At 34.4% G+C, this 22675-nt stretch overlaps 1 protein-coding gene across 1 annotated transcript in view; it reads right to left on the bottom strand.

Moving 5' to 3' along the window:
* LOC150101787 (actin nucleation-promoting factor WAS-like) overlaps window positions 1-22675 on the bottom strand; it is a 112846-nt gene that overhangs the window by 19994 nt on the left and 70177 nt on the right. The window contains exons 8-11 of the mRNA XM_090400881.1: window positions 19417-19597; window positions 11201-11526; window positions 10031-10123; window positions 2044-2152 (exon numbers count right to left, since the gene is read on the bottom strand). Coding sequence (XP_090257007.1) covers window positions 2044-2152; window positions 10031-10123; window positions 11201-11526; window positions 19417-19597 — 709 coding nt within the window. The remainder of the gene's footprint in view (window positions 1-2043; window positions 2153-10030; window positions 10124-11200; window positions 11527-19416; window positions 19598-22675) is intronic.

Consider the following 22675-nt stretch of genomic DNA (forward strand, 5'->3'; position numbering starts at 1 on the left):
CCGAATTATGTAGTGTTCCTCCATTGAGTACTTCTGGTCAAATATCACGTATGCAAGCTGTCTTTCTGCATTTCAATAGCTTTTCTTCTTCCCCTTACCTGAGTAATGATATGTACTCTTGATGCATTTCTCATGACTCTTTTCTATCAATTTTCTGTTACTTCTTGTTTCATTCAATAATATTTCAGAGTCAAGACATCTAGAATATCTTCATCTTCAGGTTTCATTTTGATTTCATCATCTCTATCTGTGCTCTTTTGACCATTTCTAATGTTTTTCAATGACCTCCAGAATATTTTGGCACCTTCCTGATATTTATCTTATATATTCTTCCCATACTTTTGTTTAACTACCTGGATATAGTGCTTTGCTTTCTTACTTTTTCTCTTTATTCTCCCAAAGCACATGCTGATTTACTTTCAATACACTTTGTTTTCCAAAACTGCCTCTTTAATTTCCTGAGTACACCATGGAGTTCTGATCTTCCTATCAGAACTCCATGACATCACTGCTTTCTTCCCTGGATGAATCTATCCAAGTTTTCTTAGAGTTTGCCAATGAGTCACCAAGGTTTGATTTGTGTCTTCAAAACTCATTTTTTCTTGAATAATATTTGTATATTTGAGTCTACAGTTTACCTCTGAAAGCAGCTCAACTTTGATTCTTTTCAAAAATGCTAAGTTTAAAGATGTAAAAACATATTTGGAACGACTGGACAAGCTTCTGATGTGGAGAAGGCTGAAGGCTGGGATTTGGTTCAAGTTATGCCACTTCAGTTTCTTTTTCTGTTATTGTTCAATGGGTTTAACCTTTGCAACTGAGCATAATATACAGGGATGCAAATTCTTCTATGTGCTGACCATTACATTGGTGTCCAAAACCTAAGACAAACACTATTCCAACTGCAAATTCAGATGAATCAGCTTTTGGCAATTTGTATAACTGATAATTTTGAGTAGAAAGTGGGAACACATTCAGATTTTTGAATCGTGTGCAAAGGAGCCAAGTGGTAGCATTCAACAAGATAAAAGGCAAAAGGTTGCATTAAGAGAACTGTGTTGAAGGAAACTCTTTTTCATGAAGGAATAAAATTGCAAACTTAGTTGTCCTATAATGTCTCAGAGACATCATATAGATGATTTCTATTCTTAAAATGTCTGAACCACCCATAACTTACTTTAATTTTCATATAGAACTTGGATCTCCCTTTTTTCATATCAGAAAATATGGTTTGCACCTACTTACACATCATTTCTGCTGATATACCAACATCTTTTTCATCTCTCTCTCTCTGTCTGCAAACAACCACTTCAACAGTTTCTTTTAAGAAGCAGTAAAATTACTTCAATATGTTTAACCACTTTTACGGAGGCTTGTACATTGTTTTTATGTGACTTACACCCATGAAAGATTGTAAACTCATGGTGTACATTAATATTGTGGGTAGCTAAAGATCCCCCCCCCTTGTTTTTATTAATTATATATATTATTTCTACATAATCTGGAACTCGTGCTCTAGAGACCAAATGAAAGACTTCAGGCATCTAATAAGGGCAGTGGTCTCATAGGGGGAAATATAATTCACATAATGTACCACCTAAAGGACATGCTTTTTTGAAAGTCCTTACTAACTGAAATCATGATGCATGAAGACATGCATCATGAGCAACTGAAAGACAGTTGATCATGATGCATGTCTATTTGTACTCTGTATGAGATTAACTGACATTCACATGAAAAAAAAATCCCTTATCAAGATTTTTCATGTCCCAGATGAACTTCAAAACCCTGTTTTTTTCCTAACCAAAGGACATTGTTAATACTAAAATGAAGACGAGGAGGAAGAGCAAAGAAGAAATGGAGAAATAAACTGAAATGAAAATTTCCTCACAATTTCTGCATCTGCTGCATGAGAGATATTAAAAATAATGATAATAGAAAACAGCAAAATTTTATTCTATATTAAAATTCTATTTCCAAATTTAATGAATACTACTGAACTTTCAACTTAGGAAAAAAAGTAACAGAAAAAGATGGTATTACCTGAATGTTGGAGAACACGTGACCTCTCTTGTAATGCTCTGGCCAGGGCTCCAGCTAATCCCTCTAGTGGTGTAACAGGTACATTTGTTTGCTTTGAATCATCAGTTACCTAAAATTACAACAGCATTTCATTATACAGTAATAAAGCATGAGATATAAGTATTGTGCTAAAATTAAAAGTTTAAGGATATAAACAAATTAATATTAATTGCCAAAAATTTAGTTAAACAATTTTTTCATTATGATTATTATTTAGAGCAATATTCTGAAATTTTTAGAAATGCCTCTAAATCAATATTTAGAAATGCCTTTCTAAAATGATATATAAATGTCTGGCTTTATTTATTTATTATTTTTTGTTTTATGGAGAACCCATCCACAAGAGGTTGGTTAACCTATAGTACACTAGTAGTGATGGGAAATAAGGAACTTGTTCACATTTGACTTTAAAAGTTGTGGAATGTACTCCTTGGGAAATGTGGCGGGAGACTGTTCCAGAGGGCAATAGTGAAAGGGATGAACAAATAGGAGGAGAAATTTGTTCTGAGTTTGGAGTTGAATTGTGAGAGGTTGTTGGCTACAGACAAGTATTTATAGAAGATGCAGGCTGCAGAGACTGAATGCCTGTGTGAAAGTGAGTGAAGTGTATTAGTGAGGGTTATCAATTTTAACTGCTCTTTTCTGTATAGAATCCAGTATTTCTAGGAAGTGCTTAGGGGCACCACCCCAAATAGCCCAAACATATTTGTGATATGTTTGTGCTATTTGTGCCGATAGCTTCTAGAGCCCAGAAGGCTGCAAGTTTCCTGTTTTTAGCTCTCTCAAAATCAGTTTTTGATGTGGTAATGATTTTCTTGCAGCTTTTCCAGACTTTGATGTAGGCAGTATAGGAAGATGGAGTTTTCGAATATAGCCAGTTAAGTATACCTGACTTCTTTTGTACAGTCTTGGCACACCTGTGAGAGAACAAAGGCTTAGATAGGGAATAGAAATTTAGGGTGGAGTGGGGAATAAATGTTTCCATGCCAATGAGAATTATTTCGGTGATTTGTTATTTCAGATGGCTAGAAACAGTAATCTAACCATGAAACAAGGTGTAGAAGTTGTGAAAATCATCCCACTTGGCCTTTTTGTAATGCCATACATGTGGATGTGTTGCTCCGTGGCAGAAGAGATCTGCACTAAATTGTGGTCTGAGCTGCCTAGAGGGCAGATAACATTCACAGCTTACATACATAAGTCACTAATGAGAAAGAGATCCAGGATGTTTGAGGTTGTCTGGTATTCTGCTGGGCATGCGGACAATTTGTGTGAGATTGTTCTTGTTTGAGATTGCAAAAGTCTTAGCTTCTCTGCCTGTTTGATTCAAGCAGTTGGAGGAAGACTGTAGCCAGCTGGTATTGTGAACACTGAGTCCAGGCAGATGACTGTGCTGTTTAGTGAGTTTGGTTGAAGAAAATCAACATTTAAAGTAAGGTGACTGAAGAGTTCAGAGTGGTTGCTGGCTTTAGGAGAGTGATAGAGACAGAATATGAATTTGCTAAAATGAGGTAGAGTAATTTTTAGCCAAAGGAGATCAAAATTGGGAGATTCCAGGTTGGATACTCTATGGCATGGTATACTGGAGTGAACATATGCACAGACTCCGCCTCTGAGGCAAAAGCAGTCAAAGAATGAATAGCTGGAAAAGAAGAGATGAATAGTGTTTGAGGTAGTTGAGATTTGAGTTTCTGTCAGGAAAAGTGAGTGAAGTTTTTGCAGACTGGAGGAGAAGTGAATATCGTTAAGGTTAAAAATGAGACCACATATTTGTGAAATAGATCTGTAAGGTTCTGTGAAGTTTGCTGTTGACCACATGGGTCTACCATGCATTTATTATGTAGTGTTTGGAATCAGGTTTCTATGCTGGTTATTTACAGAGTTTGATTTTCTCACTAGTATCCTTTCTTTATAATTGATTGTTCATGCTTCACCTCCACTTTGACGTTTCTCTTCGAGCAATTCTTATCATAATTGCTGCCTCCCCTCCCCCCCCACTAGCATTTAAGTCAGATCTGGCTGAGCTCATGCGCATGATGCAAGACTGGTGCCTTCCAACTTGTTGTTCATGGTCAATGCGAATCCAGATTTGGGGTGAAAGTTGCATTGTTCAGTGAGTCTGCAAATGCCGTTCATTTAGCATTGCATCCATTTCAGAATGGAAATTCAGGATGATGGCATTATATTTTCTGCATCAATTATGTCTCGAACTGATGAGGTCATGAAGCTTGCTAGCACTGTCTGCAATAGGCATGTTAATTTTGAGGCGATCATCATGAATTGCTTTGAGCTTTTTTTCAATTTGGTGATTTTCCAGGAGAAGATTTCACTGAGCATGATAAGGCACTGTTCCAAGCTAGCCATGCATTTGCCAAGGTTTGGGAACTGTTTAATGGCAAGGCACAGGAGGCAGAAAAATGGCTGGCTGAGGTTGCTTGGGAGTTTGAGCACTGATTTGTCAATTTTGACATGAGTCCATAGCAAACTTTCTTTTTCGAAATGTCTAGTTTACAGCTTTAGCATTAAGTGATCTGTGGTAGCAAGACTCAAAGCACTCTGTCATCGCTCTGTTTTGTTGCTGCTATCTTTGCTTCATGCTGAAAGCAGGGCTACATGTTGATTGCTAGTGCTTACTATGGCCAATATTAGAAGATGGAAAAACTTTTTTTTTTTTTTTTTTTTAAATGCTCAGAGTATTTAAGTTGGGTTTAATGTTCTTCAGTGCCTTGAAAACTATTTACAATATATCAATTAACTGGTAATGTATAACATAAGTTCCAAAAATGATTTGTTTGAAGAACTAAGAATGAATAACAATACATTTAAGTTTCAGAAGTTTTAAGCTTCCTGAAGTTTCAGAACCTATTGTACATTAGTACTAAGTACTGCACTAGAGGTTGAAAACTGAGAAGACATTACTTCTTGAAAAGTACAGGATATAATCATCAGGTACAAAATAAGAGAAACTGAACTGTGGGTGTGGACTAGCTGCACATATTTTTATAAGTTTAGAAGAAATGTTGGATACTAGTTTGGTAGTACAATGTCTATGAAATATTTATATAGAAAGACATAACAGAAATGCCAGCTTTTAGAGGCATAAATATTTTTAGGTTTTTGACACATTATCCTAAATGTACAAAACTGGATTAAAAAGTGGGGTGGATCTGGGATTTATACAGAGTTATCAGTACAAACTTTTACAGGAGAGCCAGGCTATTTGGATGGCTGAAACAACAAAAGCTATAAAGGACATGCATGCTATATTCGTTTGTTCTGGCTCGGTTGCCTATTTTGCCAAATGAAAAACCAGAGTTTCTGGGATGAAAACCCTGCAATCCACATTGAGACTGGCGAATTCACCTTAAGATGAAAGTCCTTATAAAGATTCTTCATATCCTAGATAGAATTCATCAGACCCAGGTGTTTTCAACCAAAGGTCATCATCAATAGCAACTGAGCTGCAGAGGCATGTTATATACAGAAGAGAAATAACATGCAGAATAAAAGAGACCCAGAGTTTACTGGTAGCTGAGGAAGTCACAGATATGTGCCAAACACACAAACAAACATAACTATAAATGGTGTTAATTATAACATCATTTATTGTTAGATATCAGTCTTCACTAAATGCTGTGACAGCTTTACCCAGTACTCACTATGATGCCACAGAGCAGACTTTTCTCCACAAGCCTGCACATAGCCTTACTCATAATATGCTTCTAAATGACCTGTTCTGCTTGACTATGCTTCTATTACAACTCCTGTTTTTTCCAAGAAAAGCTGCAATTCTACAGTGATTGTTTTTTAGTGTTTTGAAGCTGGTCAATGTGATATATATATATAGGCACAGTATTAGATCTCATTCCGTCTATCATTCACACTATTTGTATCACTGTAGATATGATTAAAGAATATTATATGCACTTAATCTGTTACCAAAATAAATCGCAGTTTTGTGAAGAAAAATATGGAGATGTTCACATGTTAGTTTGATGCTTATAATCCACTGATAAGCATTTTTAATGGCACACATATAGACAATTATTTCATCCTCTTTCATGGTGGTTACACATTCAATGTATATCTGGTCAACTACTCACATTCACTGATAGTGAAGATAAGCTAAATATGTGTGATATTGGTACAGATACCACATCCCCAAAGCAATTGATAACATTTAAGGCATGGAAGGAAGTTTCAGATGGTTGTATGAATGGCATAGCAGAAGTATGACACACCAGTTCATTTAATCTTGATATAACTGGTGTGCATTTTATGTAAGCTGGAAAATCTACCTGATATTTTTTTTTTATTTCCTCCTATGAGAAAAATGTTTTCCACTTAATGTTGCAGTTTTCAGAAATATGACTCTGATGCTAAGTAAAGATTCACTGGAGGAAGAGGATAGATAAAAAAAACAGAATCCTGGGGTCTCATATTAATAGGAAAATCTGAAGAAAGACATCCAAATATGATACACTGAGTGATTTGGAGATGAAAGTGATAAATTTAAATTTTAAAGGATGAAATAAAAATCAAGGATGGTAGTTTGATGAGGAGGCCTGTATGCTACAACCTGATGCAATTACACGTTTCTACACTTTTTTTCCCCCATTACACATGTAGATCAATCACTTGAGTGGATCGAGAGTGACTACACCAGTTGTCATTAAGTAGCTGATGAATTTCCATTTAGTTGATAATATTTAAAAAAACTTCTCCATCCAAAACCTTAGGCACTTTAGGTTCAGTATTCTTTATTATCTTTTTTTTTTTTATTTATTTATTTTTTTTTTATGAAGCAGGTAATTTTTCAGTAATGAAAAACACAGATTTTTTCCCCAACAAATTACTGAAGAATAAGGTTTATTTATTGTCAGCCTAAGATGTAACATGACTAATTATTTAAAGATAAAAAGTTACAATACATATTAACCACTGTTCTTGACATGTTTTCACCTCAATTACATGGATGCAAAGTGCCCGTTGAAGAAATATTTGGATAATATTGAAATAATATGGATATGAAACAACTTTAATTGATATATTTCATCCATGTGGCTATTCAGGCAGTTAAAGCATGTTCAAAAAATGGTTGAAGCAATTAAAGTATGTTTCAAGAAGGGATATGTCAGTGACTGGTCTTGCAGCACAAATGAATGTTTCCTCTTTGCTAGGTAAAATAGTTGCTGAAATATGGCAGTATAACATGACCTTCTAATGTTCAGAGCTAATACATGCACAAAGGTAAGCTTCCTCATTAACTGCTATACAATGGCTTTCTATGAGAAAAACAGATGCATAAAACTTTTTGAAACCAGAATGAATCATTCTTTAAAATAATGTGTCGTTTAACAAGACAAAATAAATTCCATCCCCTCAGAATAGAATTCACTACATACCAATTAATTAGTGATAGCCTTGGGCCAGATATCTCTGATTGGCTACCAGTGGAGATTGAACTGCCCACTCAGTCTCCAAAAGTTAGATAGGGCTAAAACAGCCTTGCCTACTCCCCATACGGGAACAAAAAGGTGTTAGCTGATTTTTTTTTTATTTTTTTATATCACATCTTTAACTAATATCAAAGCCTAAAACCATTGAACAGATTTTGATGAAATTCAGCATAAGGGACACACAATAAAATTCATTTAAAAAAAAAATCCAGTAATGATATGATAATCTTATGCTCCTTTGTTAGCTTGCACAATCTCTGATTGTATGGTGACATTACATGCATATATTTAGATTCAGCTATTATAGAATAGATTTTAAAAACAGAATGGGGTATACCTGTGGGAAGATGAGAGATGGGACACTAGGTGTCAGAAATCTCCAGGATTCATGAAATAAATTGAATAACAGCTGTAACAAATTTGGCTTGATAATCAGTAATAAAAAGACTAAAACTATGAAAATAGACAAGAGCATAAAAAACTTCAGCTGCATTCTAAACAGGGATATAGAACAAGTAAAATATTTTTGCTATTTAGGCACAGTTTTTAATGAAAATGTCAGGTCAAATCTGGAAATAGACAATAGAATAAGCAAAGTTGGTATGGTGGGTAACCATCTGAATAAACATATGAAATAAGAGAGAAATTAGCCAAAAACACCAAACATTATATAAGACAGTGTTTAAACCATTTTTAGCTTATGGATCTAAGAGTTGGGTTAGAAATAAAGTACCTGATCAAAGACTAGAGACCACAGATGTGAGGGTTCTAAGAAAAATTAGTAGAGTGAACTGATGGCATCAATGGCAGAAGCATATTAAAAATGAAAATATTAGAATGAACTTGACATTATTAGCATTCAAGAATGTGTCAGCAGAGCTAATCTAAGATGGTATGGCCACTTTAACAGAATGGGTGAAGAAACTGAGTTGTTTAAAAATGGTTTAATGCTTTGAGGAATGGCATGAAATTTGATCATGTTGTACTATAATATTTGTTTCTGGTTTAAGCTAATGCAGAATAGAATTTGGTCAGCTATATCCCAAATACAATTTAGTTGCTATGTCCAGACAAATACTAGACTGATTTGTAGGAAAACTGTTGACAGTGTGTTAGCAATAATATAAACTTAATCATATGGTTTAGTTATAGTATCTGTTGCACCCCTTGATTCTAAGTCATTATCGTAAATATATCACTATGTTTTTCATCCGTTTATTTTTTTCCCTATTATTTACAGGGACTTGCATTTTATCAAGTTTATACCAAATAAATATTATGATGAATAGTGGTTAGTGTTGTCTCAATGGACTACTGGTTAATTTAATCATATATTTAAATTAAGAATGCACTTAAATCAAATGCTTGTCTTTCCTAAATGAATGTAATTATGAAGTTATAATCACAGAAATGTTCATAGTCAATTACATGAAGCCCATGGAAATGCATTTGCTGGAGGAGTGAGGGACTTCACATGAGTCCATGCTTGAGTCTGTTCTGAGGAATAAGGGAGGGGGGGACACCTATCAAGTAGACACATCTAATAAATTAGCTATTCATGAATGTTTATAGTAAAATTCAATTAAAAAATAAGGTACACTTACACCAAACTTTATCAGAAACATATACAAAGCAAATTAAACACATTATATGCACATACCAGCTAAAGCAATATGATTGTATTAGGAACTTATGCATTTTTGTATTAGTTCTGGGTTTCCATGGAATCAGAAGGCTCATTGTTGAAGGCCAAACTCAGAGACCATAATATGCAAGACATATACTTAGCCTTAAAAACATTCAGTGCCAGAACATTCACCACTAAAAAAAAGTTTTCATTTCCTTACTGATGTGACTCTAATACAATTTTCAGGGATGATCTCTTGTTCTCACACCACCTATTATCTCCTGTGCAGCTCTCCTATATCTATCTGGCAGACTACTCTCACTAACTTGTATCTCTCAATCATATCACCTCTTCTATCGGCCAAGCTTTGTGGCATATACCCAATATTCCAGTCTTGAGGCAGCCATACACTGCTGCACTTTTTTCTAAAATTTCTTCATTACCCAGATATCCAGATGACCACATCTGTGAGACACAGCCTGATTAGCACCTTAGAATGGTAGTATCACTGGTGTTCTCATTATGGCAGCAACTTTCTAGGAAACTTTTGTAATGTGTCCCCTTGAATACATTTTAAATTTCATGAAACAATCCCAATGGATATCTTTAAAATCTTTATTCAGTTAGCTGTATTAGATATGAGACCATTTCTAATTACGTTCCAATGCCACCTCGGAAGGGGTGGGGCTCTCGTTTGTTGATCTTCTACAATGCTAGTGTACTGTAGTTTCCATTTCTATTTGAAATAAGCTCAAAATTCTGAAAGAAATTAATTTTTAATCATGTGATGAAAATGTATAATACAATGTAACACAAAGGATAATGTTTAAATAAACAAAAATTTGGATATCACCTTACTTACAGGTTTTAATTCAATTCCTTGTCGAATCTGATTCATCAATGCACCTCTACTATCACAAGTATCTATACTGGTTTGGTTGGTTGGTTGAACTGGCTAAATATAGTAAAGAATATTAATTAAATTATAAAAAAAACTAGATAATTTATGCATTTATATAAATAAAAACAATTAGAAATAAAGTTAATATGAAACAGCATGACAAAAAAGCTCTGTTAGCTGGAGTAGGTTCAAAACATGTGGTATGCATTTTTAACTTCTTAGACCAGTGATAGTGATGTAAGAAGTTAAATATGTGGCACAGAGAAAAAAAAGTTTTTTATTGTAAAATGAGATAAATTCATCATTAAACAACAATATGCTGTCAGAAGGATTAAAAAAAAAAAAAGCAGTGTAATACTGAGTTACCACTAAAGAGCATAATTTTTCAATAACTAATATTACATTATAACTTTTAAATCCTCATAAACTCTTAATACTGTATTACTTTTCATATCAAAATGCCTAGAAGTTCTTTATTCAGTATCTTTAAAAATGCAAGTTCTTGCTCACACCAAAATAAAGTACTAAAAATATCTAAGACTGTGATTACAAAAGAAAGACAATGCTATTGGTGTTCTGAATAAATCTTATTATGATAACTAAACTGTAGCCCTTAATGACATTGCGAATTTAAACAAATCACCAAATAATCCTACAAGAAAAGTTCAAAACTGACTGGTTAATATTTACTACTGGTTCTCTAATCTGATTAAAAAGAATGAAACGTTTTTAATTTCTAAAAATGTGCATAACCCAGTCATCAGCTACAGCTAATAGTAAATGGCATTAACATTATTTAATTCTTGGGCTGACAAGCTAGCTGCTACTATACTAATGGAAATCTACAGATATTCACAAAACACTGCTCATGGCAGGATTTGAACACACAGTCTGTTAGAGAGTATGTTAATCATTTAGCTAACTGGGCCAGCTCACATAGTAATACAATCTTAACACATTATTAATTTTTTTAAACTATTTCCGAAGTTATACATGCAAAATATTAAAATGGATGTTAGCTATATGTTATTAAAGAGAAATTAATATAGTATTTTATACTGAGAGAAGCAAGGTTTAAAATATCTGGTAATAATTGCCTTCAGATATCTTAAGAAACAAAATCATGCTTACAGTAAGAGAAATGCCTTTTCGAATTGATTCCAGTAGAGCTGATCGTGGGTCACCTGTCATGTTTCCAGGTGAACCATTAGATGGCAAAGGAGGTGGTGGAGGTGGAACACCATTAGAAGGTGGTGGCGGTGGTGGTGGAGGAGGTGGTGGTGCTGGTGATGTGGTGCTGGGTGGAGCAGGCCTGGAAATATTTGCTGCTGGTGGCCGAGATGGTGGAGGTCCACGAGTTGGTGGTGGTGGTGGGGCCCCAAGGTTGCGATGTATTCCAGATGTTGGTGCTGGTGACCTGGGAGGAGGAACTGGAGGAGGAGCCCTTGTATGTGATGCTAGTAATGGATAAAAAATTAACAACAACAACAAAAAAAAAACAATGGCAACAATTGCAACTTTTTTTTTTGCAAACCAATGCAATGCACTATTTATCTCTATATATCTAATAATAACAACTGCTAACACTAGGATATGCAGTATTTCTAAACATGCAAAAAAATTATCTAGACTAATATTACCACAGTTTATATATAGCACTTAGGAAAAGCATAGGTAATCAGCAGGAATCCTACCATTAGTTTCAGTGCTTTGATCTCTATAATGAAAAAACTCAACCCCCCACCCCCACCCAAATAAAATAAAACCTATTAAAAAAGAGTTCATTTATATTAGAGTTGAGGTTCTCAACTCTAATATAAATGATGTGCATCTACCACTTATAAACAATCAAACCCAACATTGTTTTTAATTGAACCTCAACTGATGGCCAGCAACTACTGTCTTGCTCAACTTTCCAAACAGCCTGTACAATTCATTTCATCACAAGTGTCAGATCTGACATCCCATGTGTCAGAGAATGCTAAACCTTAAATCCATCAGATTCTTTTAAGAGAAGTCAAAGGTAAATGTTTCTTTGCCCATTCAGATACATTTATTTGCTATCTATATTGATCTCCAAATTCTGATAGTCACTCTGACTTTTTCCACTAATTGTCTTTGAAGCTTGATTCTTTACAATCTAAATACCCAAGGTATTTAGATTGTACAGTAGATTGTATAGTGAAGTCACCTTCCTTGGTGATTTCAAACACATACAATTCAAAGTGGTTTCTTTTCCAAAACTCCACGGACATAGCTGGAAGAGATCATCAGTAATGATTTTTCACAAATTGTCAATTCAGTTACCAGAATACTATAATTCTCCCTACTCTCCAAAAACACTAGATCACTTCTTAACCAGTGCTCCTTCTAAATATACTGTTAGCATTTAAGCATTTATCTTGATAATGAAGACCATAATCTTGTCCAAGTCTTCTTTTTTATAGAATATACTTCGCCCAGTCACTTTTTTTTTTTAAAGATGTTCTATTTCTGCCTCTTCTATAGGTCACAGGGTGCCATCATTCCTCCACTTTCTCTTACCTATAAACACATGAACAACTGGTGGTCAACATCTGTTTACTGTCCAATTTCAAAAGTGGAAACAACTTATTTATGTTTTGGAAGAGTCTTCACACGGTTTTCCTTATGTACTGTAACTTCCATTATTTAAGAAACAAATCAAAAGTGACTTCTTTTCCCTGAACCACTTGCCCACACATAGCACATTGTTATGCTATAGGTTTTGCAGTCCTCATATGTATTGGGGTTGATATATATATTATAGCTTAATAACATTATTAGGCATGTAGCAAAGGCATGTTATCCACCAATTCAAAAAGCCCAGCATTTTTCTTAATTAAAAAAAAAAGGGGGGACACGGAAAATATACCCTTAATTTAGATCCACTGTTGCAGGAGAATTATTATATGTAAACCACTTTTGCATGCATACTAATTAACCATTTTTAGCTTAGTTGGTATTGATGATGCCCTTTAGGTGAAAAGACATGAGCTCAATTCCCATCCAGGACACAAAGAAACATAAGGGCATTTGAAATGCAGTGAGTTATGAGGGTGGTCAGAAAAGGTCTCAGTCTAATGATGAAAAAATGAATTTATAATTTCAAAATTATTTTTATTCAATATAATCTCCCTCAAAACTAATACATTTATTCCAGCAATGCTCCAGTGCCATTATCCCATCCTTGTAGTGGTTCTCAGTAAGATCTGCAAAATACCCCTCTACAGCTGCAATCCTCTTGTTTCGAAGCAAAACGCTGACCAGCAAGGAAGAGTTTTAGTTTTGGAAAGAGATAGAAGTCAGAGGGAGTCAAATCTGGGGAATAGGGTGGATGTTCCAACAAATCATAGTTCAGCAATCCCTTAATTTTCCCATTGCCAACACACCTTTGTGGGCATGTGCATTGTCCTGATGAAAGATGATTTTTTTTCTCCTGCAAACTGGGTCTTTTCTCACGAATTTTTTTGTCTAGTCTGGTTAAAAGATTGGAATAATATTCCCCGGTTATTGTTTTACACTTTTTAAGATAATTAATAAACAAAATGCCTTTAGCATCGCAAAACACCGATGCCACGATCTTTCCTGCTGATGAAACCGACTTTGTCTTCTTTGGAGCTGAACAACTGGCTTCTGTCCACTGTTTTGACTGCGGTTTGGATTCTGGCTTGTAATGGTGAATCCAAGTCTCATCCATAGTAATAAATCGACGCACAAAATCAGTTTTTATTCTTGTTAAAATGCTCCAAGCACTGTTCAGAGATTTTCATGCGAGTGTGTTTTTGATCTGCTGTGAGCAAGCTTGGCCAGGGCTGGTTTTATCATTAGGCGAACCTAGGCAATTGCCTAGGGTTGCTAAGTTTCGGGGTACCAGATTTTGCTACATAGTTTGGGGGAAAAATATATAAAGACAATGTATAGGGACGCCTAAATTTTCTTTGCCTAGGGACATCAGATACTCTAGGACCGGCCCTGAGCATGGCACCCATCTTGTACAAAGCTTTATCATGCAATTTATATCTTACATGTTCTTTTGAAATGCCTATAGTCTCAGCAATTTCATGCACTATGACTTGCCAGTCATCCAATACCATATCGTGCACTTGATCAATGATTTCTGGTGTTGTTACACTTTTTGGACATCCTTCACGTGGATCATCTTCAAGGCTGGTACGGCTATGTTTAAACTCGGTAGCCCATAAACTTTTATGAACGTCGAATGAATTTCTTTTGGCATTAAACCTTCTTTTACAAAGAATTTTATAACTGCACGATACTCAATTTTATCCATTTCATGGGATACAGACAACACTTTTGCTTCAGGCAGCTGTATAAAACAAACTACTTGATAGAATGACTTGCAATTTCACATGGATGCTATGACAGATGTACCAACATAGGAAAAAAAAAAAAAATCTTGCCGATAGTGTTGTCATCTATGGTCGAGGCCAAGAACTTTTCAGACCACCCTCATAACTGGTCTCATACAGAAGTGCCATAGTTTTTTCTTTCTGGAATTCAAACTTTCTTTTCTGCATGAATATGAATGAATGAATATTTATTCGAGGATTTAACTAAGCATTCTAATGTTCTGATGTATAACACGCACAATTAAAAAAGCCAAAAAACTACACTGATGGTTACTTGGCAACTTTAATTTATAGCATAACGAAGTGAAAAACTTGAAATATCCATCTCTAATCCAAAGCATTTTAATAATAAAGTGTGACACCTTTTGACTACTTGTATATGTGATATATATGACTTTGTATTTCTTCAACCTTGGTATCTCTTCTGGGTCTGGCTCCCACTCATGAGACCTCAATAAAGGTTGAAACAGGTCTGGGTAGTGGCCCTTCCCATAATGCATACCATTATACACATCTGTAAGGATGTGTGCTTTGCATTATGGGATACTAAAGCAACCGATGTGAAGTCATTAGCCTCTATATCAAGTAGGCCAGTCGTGAAAATAGTTCTTGTGAAAACATGGTTTGCTTACACTTGGATAAAGGATTAAACCAAGAATGTAATATCTTGGCATCTTTAATTTAGGGTTAGCATGAAATATTGAAACTAGATACTTTTTGAAGTTAAACTATCTTAAATTATTACATATATCTGCCTGAAATTTTTTGAAACAAAATATTTGTTTTGGTCTATTTTTTTTTTACATCACCCTAGATATGAGAGAGGTTGCAAATCCTATAACAAATTTATGCCGAACAGGGATTGCAAGAAAGCAATCTGCTGATATTCTTTTTTGAAGAGCTGGAGGTTATAGTTCTTGAGAAACACTTTATGGAGGAAGGTAATTCCAGAGAAATGATGGTGACGGAATAAATCTGAGTAGCAGATCTGGTAAATTAAACAGCAAATAAATTCTGGAGAGCTGCTACTGCTGTTATTATAGATTTAACAGAAATGTGGGCATGATGGATATGCCAGTTTTGCTAAGTAGCATCTATCATGGAAATATCTGCAAAAGCAGAACAAGGTATGCAAACTGACATCTGTGAGATGGCTAAAGAGAGAGAGAGAGAAAGTCATCAATTAGCCAAACTGCCTTCTTCTGGACATCAAAAATTTTTAGAGAGGGCTTTGGTGTATCACTCTAAATGTGAGAGCAGTAGTCCAAGGTTGGGCAGCTTTGGGATTTGTACAGAGTTAGCAGATGGACTGATGAAAAGTAAAATCTCAGGTTAAAAAAATATGTAAATTTTTTGGAAGCTAAAGGATGCTATAGAAGCAATACATCTGTGCCAGGAAAGGTTAGGGACAAGTATTGGTCTGAGAAAAGAAATCTGGTTTTGGCTGTTATATTGAGCATTATGAAAAGGTAAGGAAGAAGAAGAAGAATTAAGTTTGCTTTTGCAAGAAGAGACAACCTTGTGTTCTGAAAGTACTGGAGGTGACTAGGTTGTCATCAACTCATTGAAAGATAATATGAAGATCAGAGTTTAGGACATTGCTTCTAGATCTTGAAGCTAGAGATGTTTGAGCACCGTAGGGTTTGTCATAAAAGTAGGAGGAATGGCGAGTGCTATAATCAGCAAAATGGATAGGATTTGAAGTCACAGAGAGAGAGAGAGAGAGAAAATAGTGTTTATATATATATATCATCAAATTCCTGACATGTACCCTCAAGGGGTGTACAGGATATGATAGTACTACATGAAAAATTTACATCATTACTAACTTCCTATCTACAATTTTCCTCCAAATCAGTCTGTTACTTGTCAAGACTCCAACATTATCAGATCTTATATTTCTATCGTCTAAGGCACTTTGTACTGTATCAATCGACCTATATCTTGGTCTTCCTCTTGGTTGTTTTCTTGCCAACCTGGCATATATATTAGAGAGAAGAGGGCAGGTGAAATAATACCTGCTTATATATTTATAAAATATATGGTAAGAAAGCCACGATCCAACTTTAAAAAAGAGTTAGTTCAACAGGAATGACATTTATCTACAATTGGGTGATAACAAGATGTTACACGTGTTCTGACAGATTTAGAAAATATAGCAAAAGTTAGTTAATTGTTTAGTTAATAGATGTTTGTTTTTTACAATATTATATATGTTGAGTAAAAAATTCATTAATGAGGAATATGTTTTTGCTATATGATGAGGTAATCATTAAGAGTATAAGTGTTTACATTAATTAATGCAGTTATATGTTTTTATCAGAGCTACCATGTGGTTAAGCTGTATATGTACCACTTAACCACATGTACTGTATGTCATACTATTACTGTACAACATGCGAGCACTGCAATAACGGCAGCCATTTTGTGATTCACTTTTAAACTGAATAATAAGTCTGTATGTTAACTTTTTTAGAACAACTGTTGCTGGGGTAATGAGTGCTAGCCAGCAAAGAGTAGGCAGGAAGAGAAGGAAAGGTTTAATAAACTACTGATTTAAGTTCTCATCTCAGAGAAATTTTTATATGTATCTTTAACTACTCTCCAAGAAGGAACTGTGAGGTTAATAACTGAGGGACAGTATAATGTATCAAGCCTTTGTATATGAGAAGCAATTGATATATGCTTCAAGGAGCAATATGGAATCTGCAGTAAGGTTCTTTTTTATTGGAAGTGCATTTGAAACTGTTCAATTATAAATGTATTCCTGTTGTCTGAGAGATTATTCTTCATGCCTTCTTCAGAAAAATGAAAGAAAGATGTTTAAGGAAACTTGATTAGTGAAAGAAGACATATGATAGTATATTAGTTAAGCGAGGCCTTCTGACTTTGATTTTATTCTAAGGAATTTGAGAGATAAGGCAGAATGAAGAGTAAAAACAATAAAATAAATGCTACAAAAGAAGTTCTCACATGTGGCCAAGTGAAACCACAGATCTTTTAGTTGAATGCTGTTCAGTCTGTTTTGCAAACTATTTTGATGGCATCTCTCAGAATTGTACTGAACTGTGAATCAAAGAGTGAAAGGATTTTATTGAGCTTATACTTGCAATTTCTAGAATGGCCATTTAACTATTTGCATGTTTTAAAAGGCTGATATTTAGAATAGTAGAAATTAATTTAATTCTATAGAGAATATGAAGTCAGATCTCCTTAAAGAGATAAAGTAAATTTCTTAGCATACAGAATTTGCATTTGTTGTATATATTTATGTTTACAGTAAATATTTTATTATTTTTATAACTGAGCTTCATTTTTGGATAACCGTAACATGTTGATTTTGAAGTCAAATCACGATATGGATACTAATCTGAAACATTCCAACCAACAAAAATAATAATTATATATAAACATGTTATCTTACTCCATGATTGACTTTAATATATAGGTTGGATATAAGTGGGGAATAACATAGTTGGGGAAATCAAGCTTAAAATACTAAATACTTGTCCAGAACAAAAAACTATATGCAGTTTATGATTAAAAGTTAAAAACTCAAGCTTTTTTTTTTTGCACTTTTTTTTAAAAAAAAAAAAAATTAAGATAGCATTAGTTCAGTTAGATACGGAAAAACTAAAAATATCAACTTAGCTTTCTAATCATAAGGTAACCTGATCAATCCTCTTATATTTTGAACTAGCTATCAAGCTAGTTCAAAATTCAAACAAGTTAAATACTTTTAACCCACAAAATCAAATGGACCACCAAGCAGCAATTCTGATGAAGTCAGTTTGTGAACAAAGTGATTTTTGTGTTTAATTGAATTTTGAGAGTGTAGTCATCTTTGAGTTAGTTTCAAAAAAAAAGCACCACTAATACAAACCTATTCTAAACAACTGCATGACATTCTGTATAAACACTATATGGAGCCGTCAGTCAAAAGTGGGTGCACTCCCTAACAAGACAATGTAACTTCAAGCAGATCGATGCAAGAAAACTTAATGAACTGGAAATGTCTGGTCCTAGCACCAAAGGGCTGTCACTTGTCTCAGTCATGGCTCACTTCCTGCATGTAGACAGAGCTTCACCAATGATGAGACAAAGTTAAGTGCTTTAACATCAGAAGAATGAATTCAGTAGAACAGATAAATCAAACTGCTTGCAAAAAGCCAGATCAAGATCAAAGAATACAATGATTTATATTTTATTGATTAATATTTTTCATTTGTAATTTTATGAAGTCTTAAAATAAAAGTGTAACATAATTCTTAAGTTTTGGGTTACTCTGATAGGTGTATGATCTTTGTTAGATCATAAGCAAAAGCAAATGGCTATGCATTTCCACAAGATAGATTAATAAATGAAGAAAAAGGGGTATCTAAAGGAAAGAAAATCAAACTTCAGAGGTAATATGCAACATTTTAAGAGCAATAAATAGTAAGGTGAATGAATGGTATAGATATTAAAAAAGAGACTATTATAGTTTCTCATATGATGATGATGTTTAGCCTGTTTTCTACCCGCTACAGGGTGAAGGCCTCTCCCATTGTGGAAGGGTTGGGTCTGCTTCTGCCATGGTGACCCAGTCCACTTTGGGAGAGTGTTTATTCATTTGTATGAATGAAAGTATGAAGGTGAAAGACAATCACAAACATCCATGCCTAGGCAGGATTCGAACCTGCAGCCTCTTAGCTGGAGAGTAGATACACTAACCACTCGGCCAACCAGGCCGGCAGTTTCTCACATATTCCAGAGAAATCAGGTGAACTGGTCACTTCAAATTAAAAAAAAAAAAAAATTTCTTTCTTACTGCTCTGTAAATCAGAAATATATCAACTTATTCTCCAGTTATATCATTTACTTACTGAAAAATGTATACTTCTTAACGCATTCATTCTTTTATACGAAAATAGCTAAGTTTTAATGAAGGCAAGTAAAAAATTTTATTCAACTTACTGACAGGAGGGGTAGGTGGTGGATGTTTTTTGTTTTCTAAAAAAGCATCTAGGCCTCCATACTGGTCAAGGAAGTCAGAAATAAATTTTTTAGTATCAGCATCTGAGAGATCTTCCTGAGAAACTCCAGCTAGCTGAAAAAACTTCTGAAGATTGGCATCTGAACTAGCTTGTTCTGTACACTGGAAAAAAAAATTATTTATATTTTCAGCAAGAGGATATACAGGAGTTTTTATAAATCATGTAAACAAAGTAACTAATTAAAAATTGTGATCATAACTTTAAAAAAAAACTAGATTTTTAAATGAAACAGATATCCAGTATGAGAGTTTTCCTAAGGTACATGGAATAGTTTCTGGAAATCTATGAAAAGGCAATGAAAGGTAAACAACAACAACAAAAAAAACTTTGTTTTGCCACCAACAAGCTACATTTCTAAGATTCAAAACAATGCACCATCGATATTTGTAAAACTGTTTCCAACCTTGGAAATTTATTAGAGTATATTATCACAGTACTTCACAGAAGAGGGGGGGGGATACAAGTATTTACCGAAAGCCTGAAGTGAAAATGTTTGAACCCCAAGGCAGGATTTCATGCTTTGTAACCCTTGACCAAGCCATGTTAGTACAATATAGTTTCTCAACCATTTATTATATTATACTCCATAAGAACTCTATATAAAACATATAAGCAATAAAGAGAACTAACAGGGCTTCCAACCCAATGTCCAATCCTCACATTCCCATGGTGCACCCTGTTACTAGATATTCACCTGAATGGTGAACAAAAGTGGATGGGTGAGAAATTTGAAACTTAGTTGACCAAACTATATTCTATACTGTAACTACATATACATTATGACATATTATCATGACATATGCCACCTGTGACACTAGCAGGTTACATATCCACCCCCTGCTGTTTTCATCAAAGAACCAGAAAAAGTTATTGGAATAACCTCAACAAAACCAAAGGTGATAGAATTATCAATGGAAATGAAGCAGAACTAGCAGAGGAATTACAGAAATATCATGCTGATATAAATGTTATAGAGGCAAACAATTATATTAGCATGGGTGAGATACTTCTAAATAATAAAGGAAAAAAAGAAAACAGCTTTGATATTCAACATTATATATGAAGATAAACTTCTCAAATGGAAGTCAATTTCACGTAGAGTAATGTGAACAAATTCAGGATGGAAAATTCAACAATCAGACTTATGTTTATAGTTTCATGGAGGTATCTAGTACAGAAGTAGAAGAATATTTCAAATTAGAGAGGGAAGCTGATATAAAGGATAAAAAAAATGAAAAGCTGGTTCTGTTCTTGTTGGAGACCTCAGTAGTAGAGTGGGAAAGGAATCCTAAATATGAAAGAATACTTTAGAAAAAATTGGAGAAAAAGAGAATAACTAATACTAACAGAATGTAGTTGCTGAATTTTTGTTCAGGACACAGACTAGTCCAAAAACATGCATACATTCATGGAGAGAAAACAAGGAAAGTCTTATCAGTTAATATTACTAATGACAGTAAATGGTTCAGAATACAAACGTGTATAATAGATTAGAAAGAGGAAGTGACCACCACCTTGTGAAAAATAGGAAGAATAAAAATGAGCACCCTATTGAAAAGAAAAATGTGTACTAAATGTGTACAACTAAAGTTGAATAGCTTACAAACATAAACTGCAGAATAAAATATACAAATATTATTTGGGGAGGGAGAAGTAGAAAGTGAGGGAATTTGAAAACAGCAATCAAATTTTTGAGACTTAGGCAAAATCTGAAGAAAACAACTGACTCAAGAAGGTAAAAATGTGAAGATGTCTGCAAAAAAAACCTGAATAATGGACACAGGAAGTTAAAGAAACAGTCCAAATGCAAAGATAGCTGTGGTCAGACCACAAAATAAAAAATACATAGCATAGGAAAAAACTAGATTGTTTACTGACAACTTAAATCAGTGTATATTCCAAAATGAATAACTCATTCCATTATTAGTGATATAAAACTACACATAAGCTTGAAAGAGGTATAAGAACACTGATTAATTGTTCATGGCAAGTGCAGCATGCCAAAATTGATGTGAATCTTCGGAATTCTTTCAAGTAGTACAAGTGGCATGTGCAATGCAAACAATGTTTGTAAATAAAAATTATAATTGTTCAGAGTCGGAATTTCATAAACCATCATTCTCATTCAAATTAGAGGCATTGCAATAGGACATCCAAACTCTCCTTAAACAAGTATTCATATCTGAACTTAATATCTTTCCACAAGTTTCCTATGTTCAGGTGCCAATAATATACTGAGCCAGACCAGATATCCAATTCACCTTCATGGACAGTCTTGGTGTCTGAAAATCCTCTTCTAAATGAAACAGACAGCTTGACCAAAATAAGAGACAACATTCACTTGGAACCTGATGCATAACAAAGAGGACATTCTCTGTTTTTAGTGGTGGTAGCTGCAACTTCTTTGAAATTCTAGCAAAACATTCAGAAGTACTGTATATGGAATCAGAACCTTTATCTCAATAGCAGTCGTATGGGAAGGCAGTAAATAACTGTCAATGATTTTTGGGTAATATGACATATGGTGCGTGTGTGTGTGTGTGTCTGAGCTGGTGAGTAATCTTTTTCATGATGCCACAATCTTCACCTCTGAAATCAATTTACTATGGAAAAAAAATCTTCCTCAGATGCTCTACTTACCTGAATATTTGTAGCTACCCTTGCCAGCTCTGTATACTACCACAAAGAGAACTTCACAGGTAGATACAGAAAAACTCAGCTTATCATTCTTTGCAGATTACAGTCCACATCATTTGTTCCACTATTTTGTTTTGAGATCATATCCATAAACCAATCCATCATCACCTGTTGTTGTTGTTATTATTATTAGCTGAGACCTCCAGGGAGTCAAGGATTCATTGAGGGAGTTAAAAATCACCCAAAGAAGCTGTCATACCATCTTTTAAATTCATTCACACTAGATGTACTCACTACCCCTAAAGGCAAACTATTCCACACTCACTCACTGCTCTGCGAGAGAAAAACCTAGCTCTTATCCCTTTCTTGACTGTGAACAAACTTAACTTCCATGGATGCTTCTTTCCCCACCTTCCATATAATGAAAAATTTCATGATATACTATCGTATAATACCAATTCAAATGTTTATAGGCTTCTAATCATATCATCCCTCTTTCTCCTGTCAACCAGAGTCAGTAATCCACATACTCGCAATCTGTC

This window comes from Typopeltis vanoorti, chromosome 11 (assembly GCF_054136105.1).
Source record: "Typopeltis vanoorti isolate ZY-2024b chromosome 11, IOZ_Tvanoo_1.0, whole genome shotgun sequence".
NCBI classification, from domain to species: Eukaryota; Metazoa; Arthropoda; class Arachnida; order Uropygi; family Thelyphonidae; genus Typopeltis; species Typopeltis vanoorti.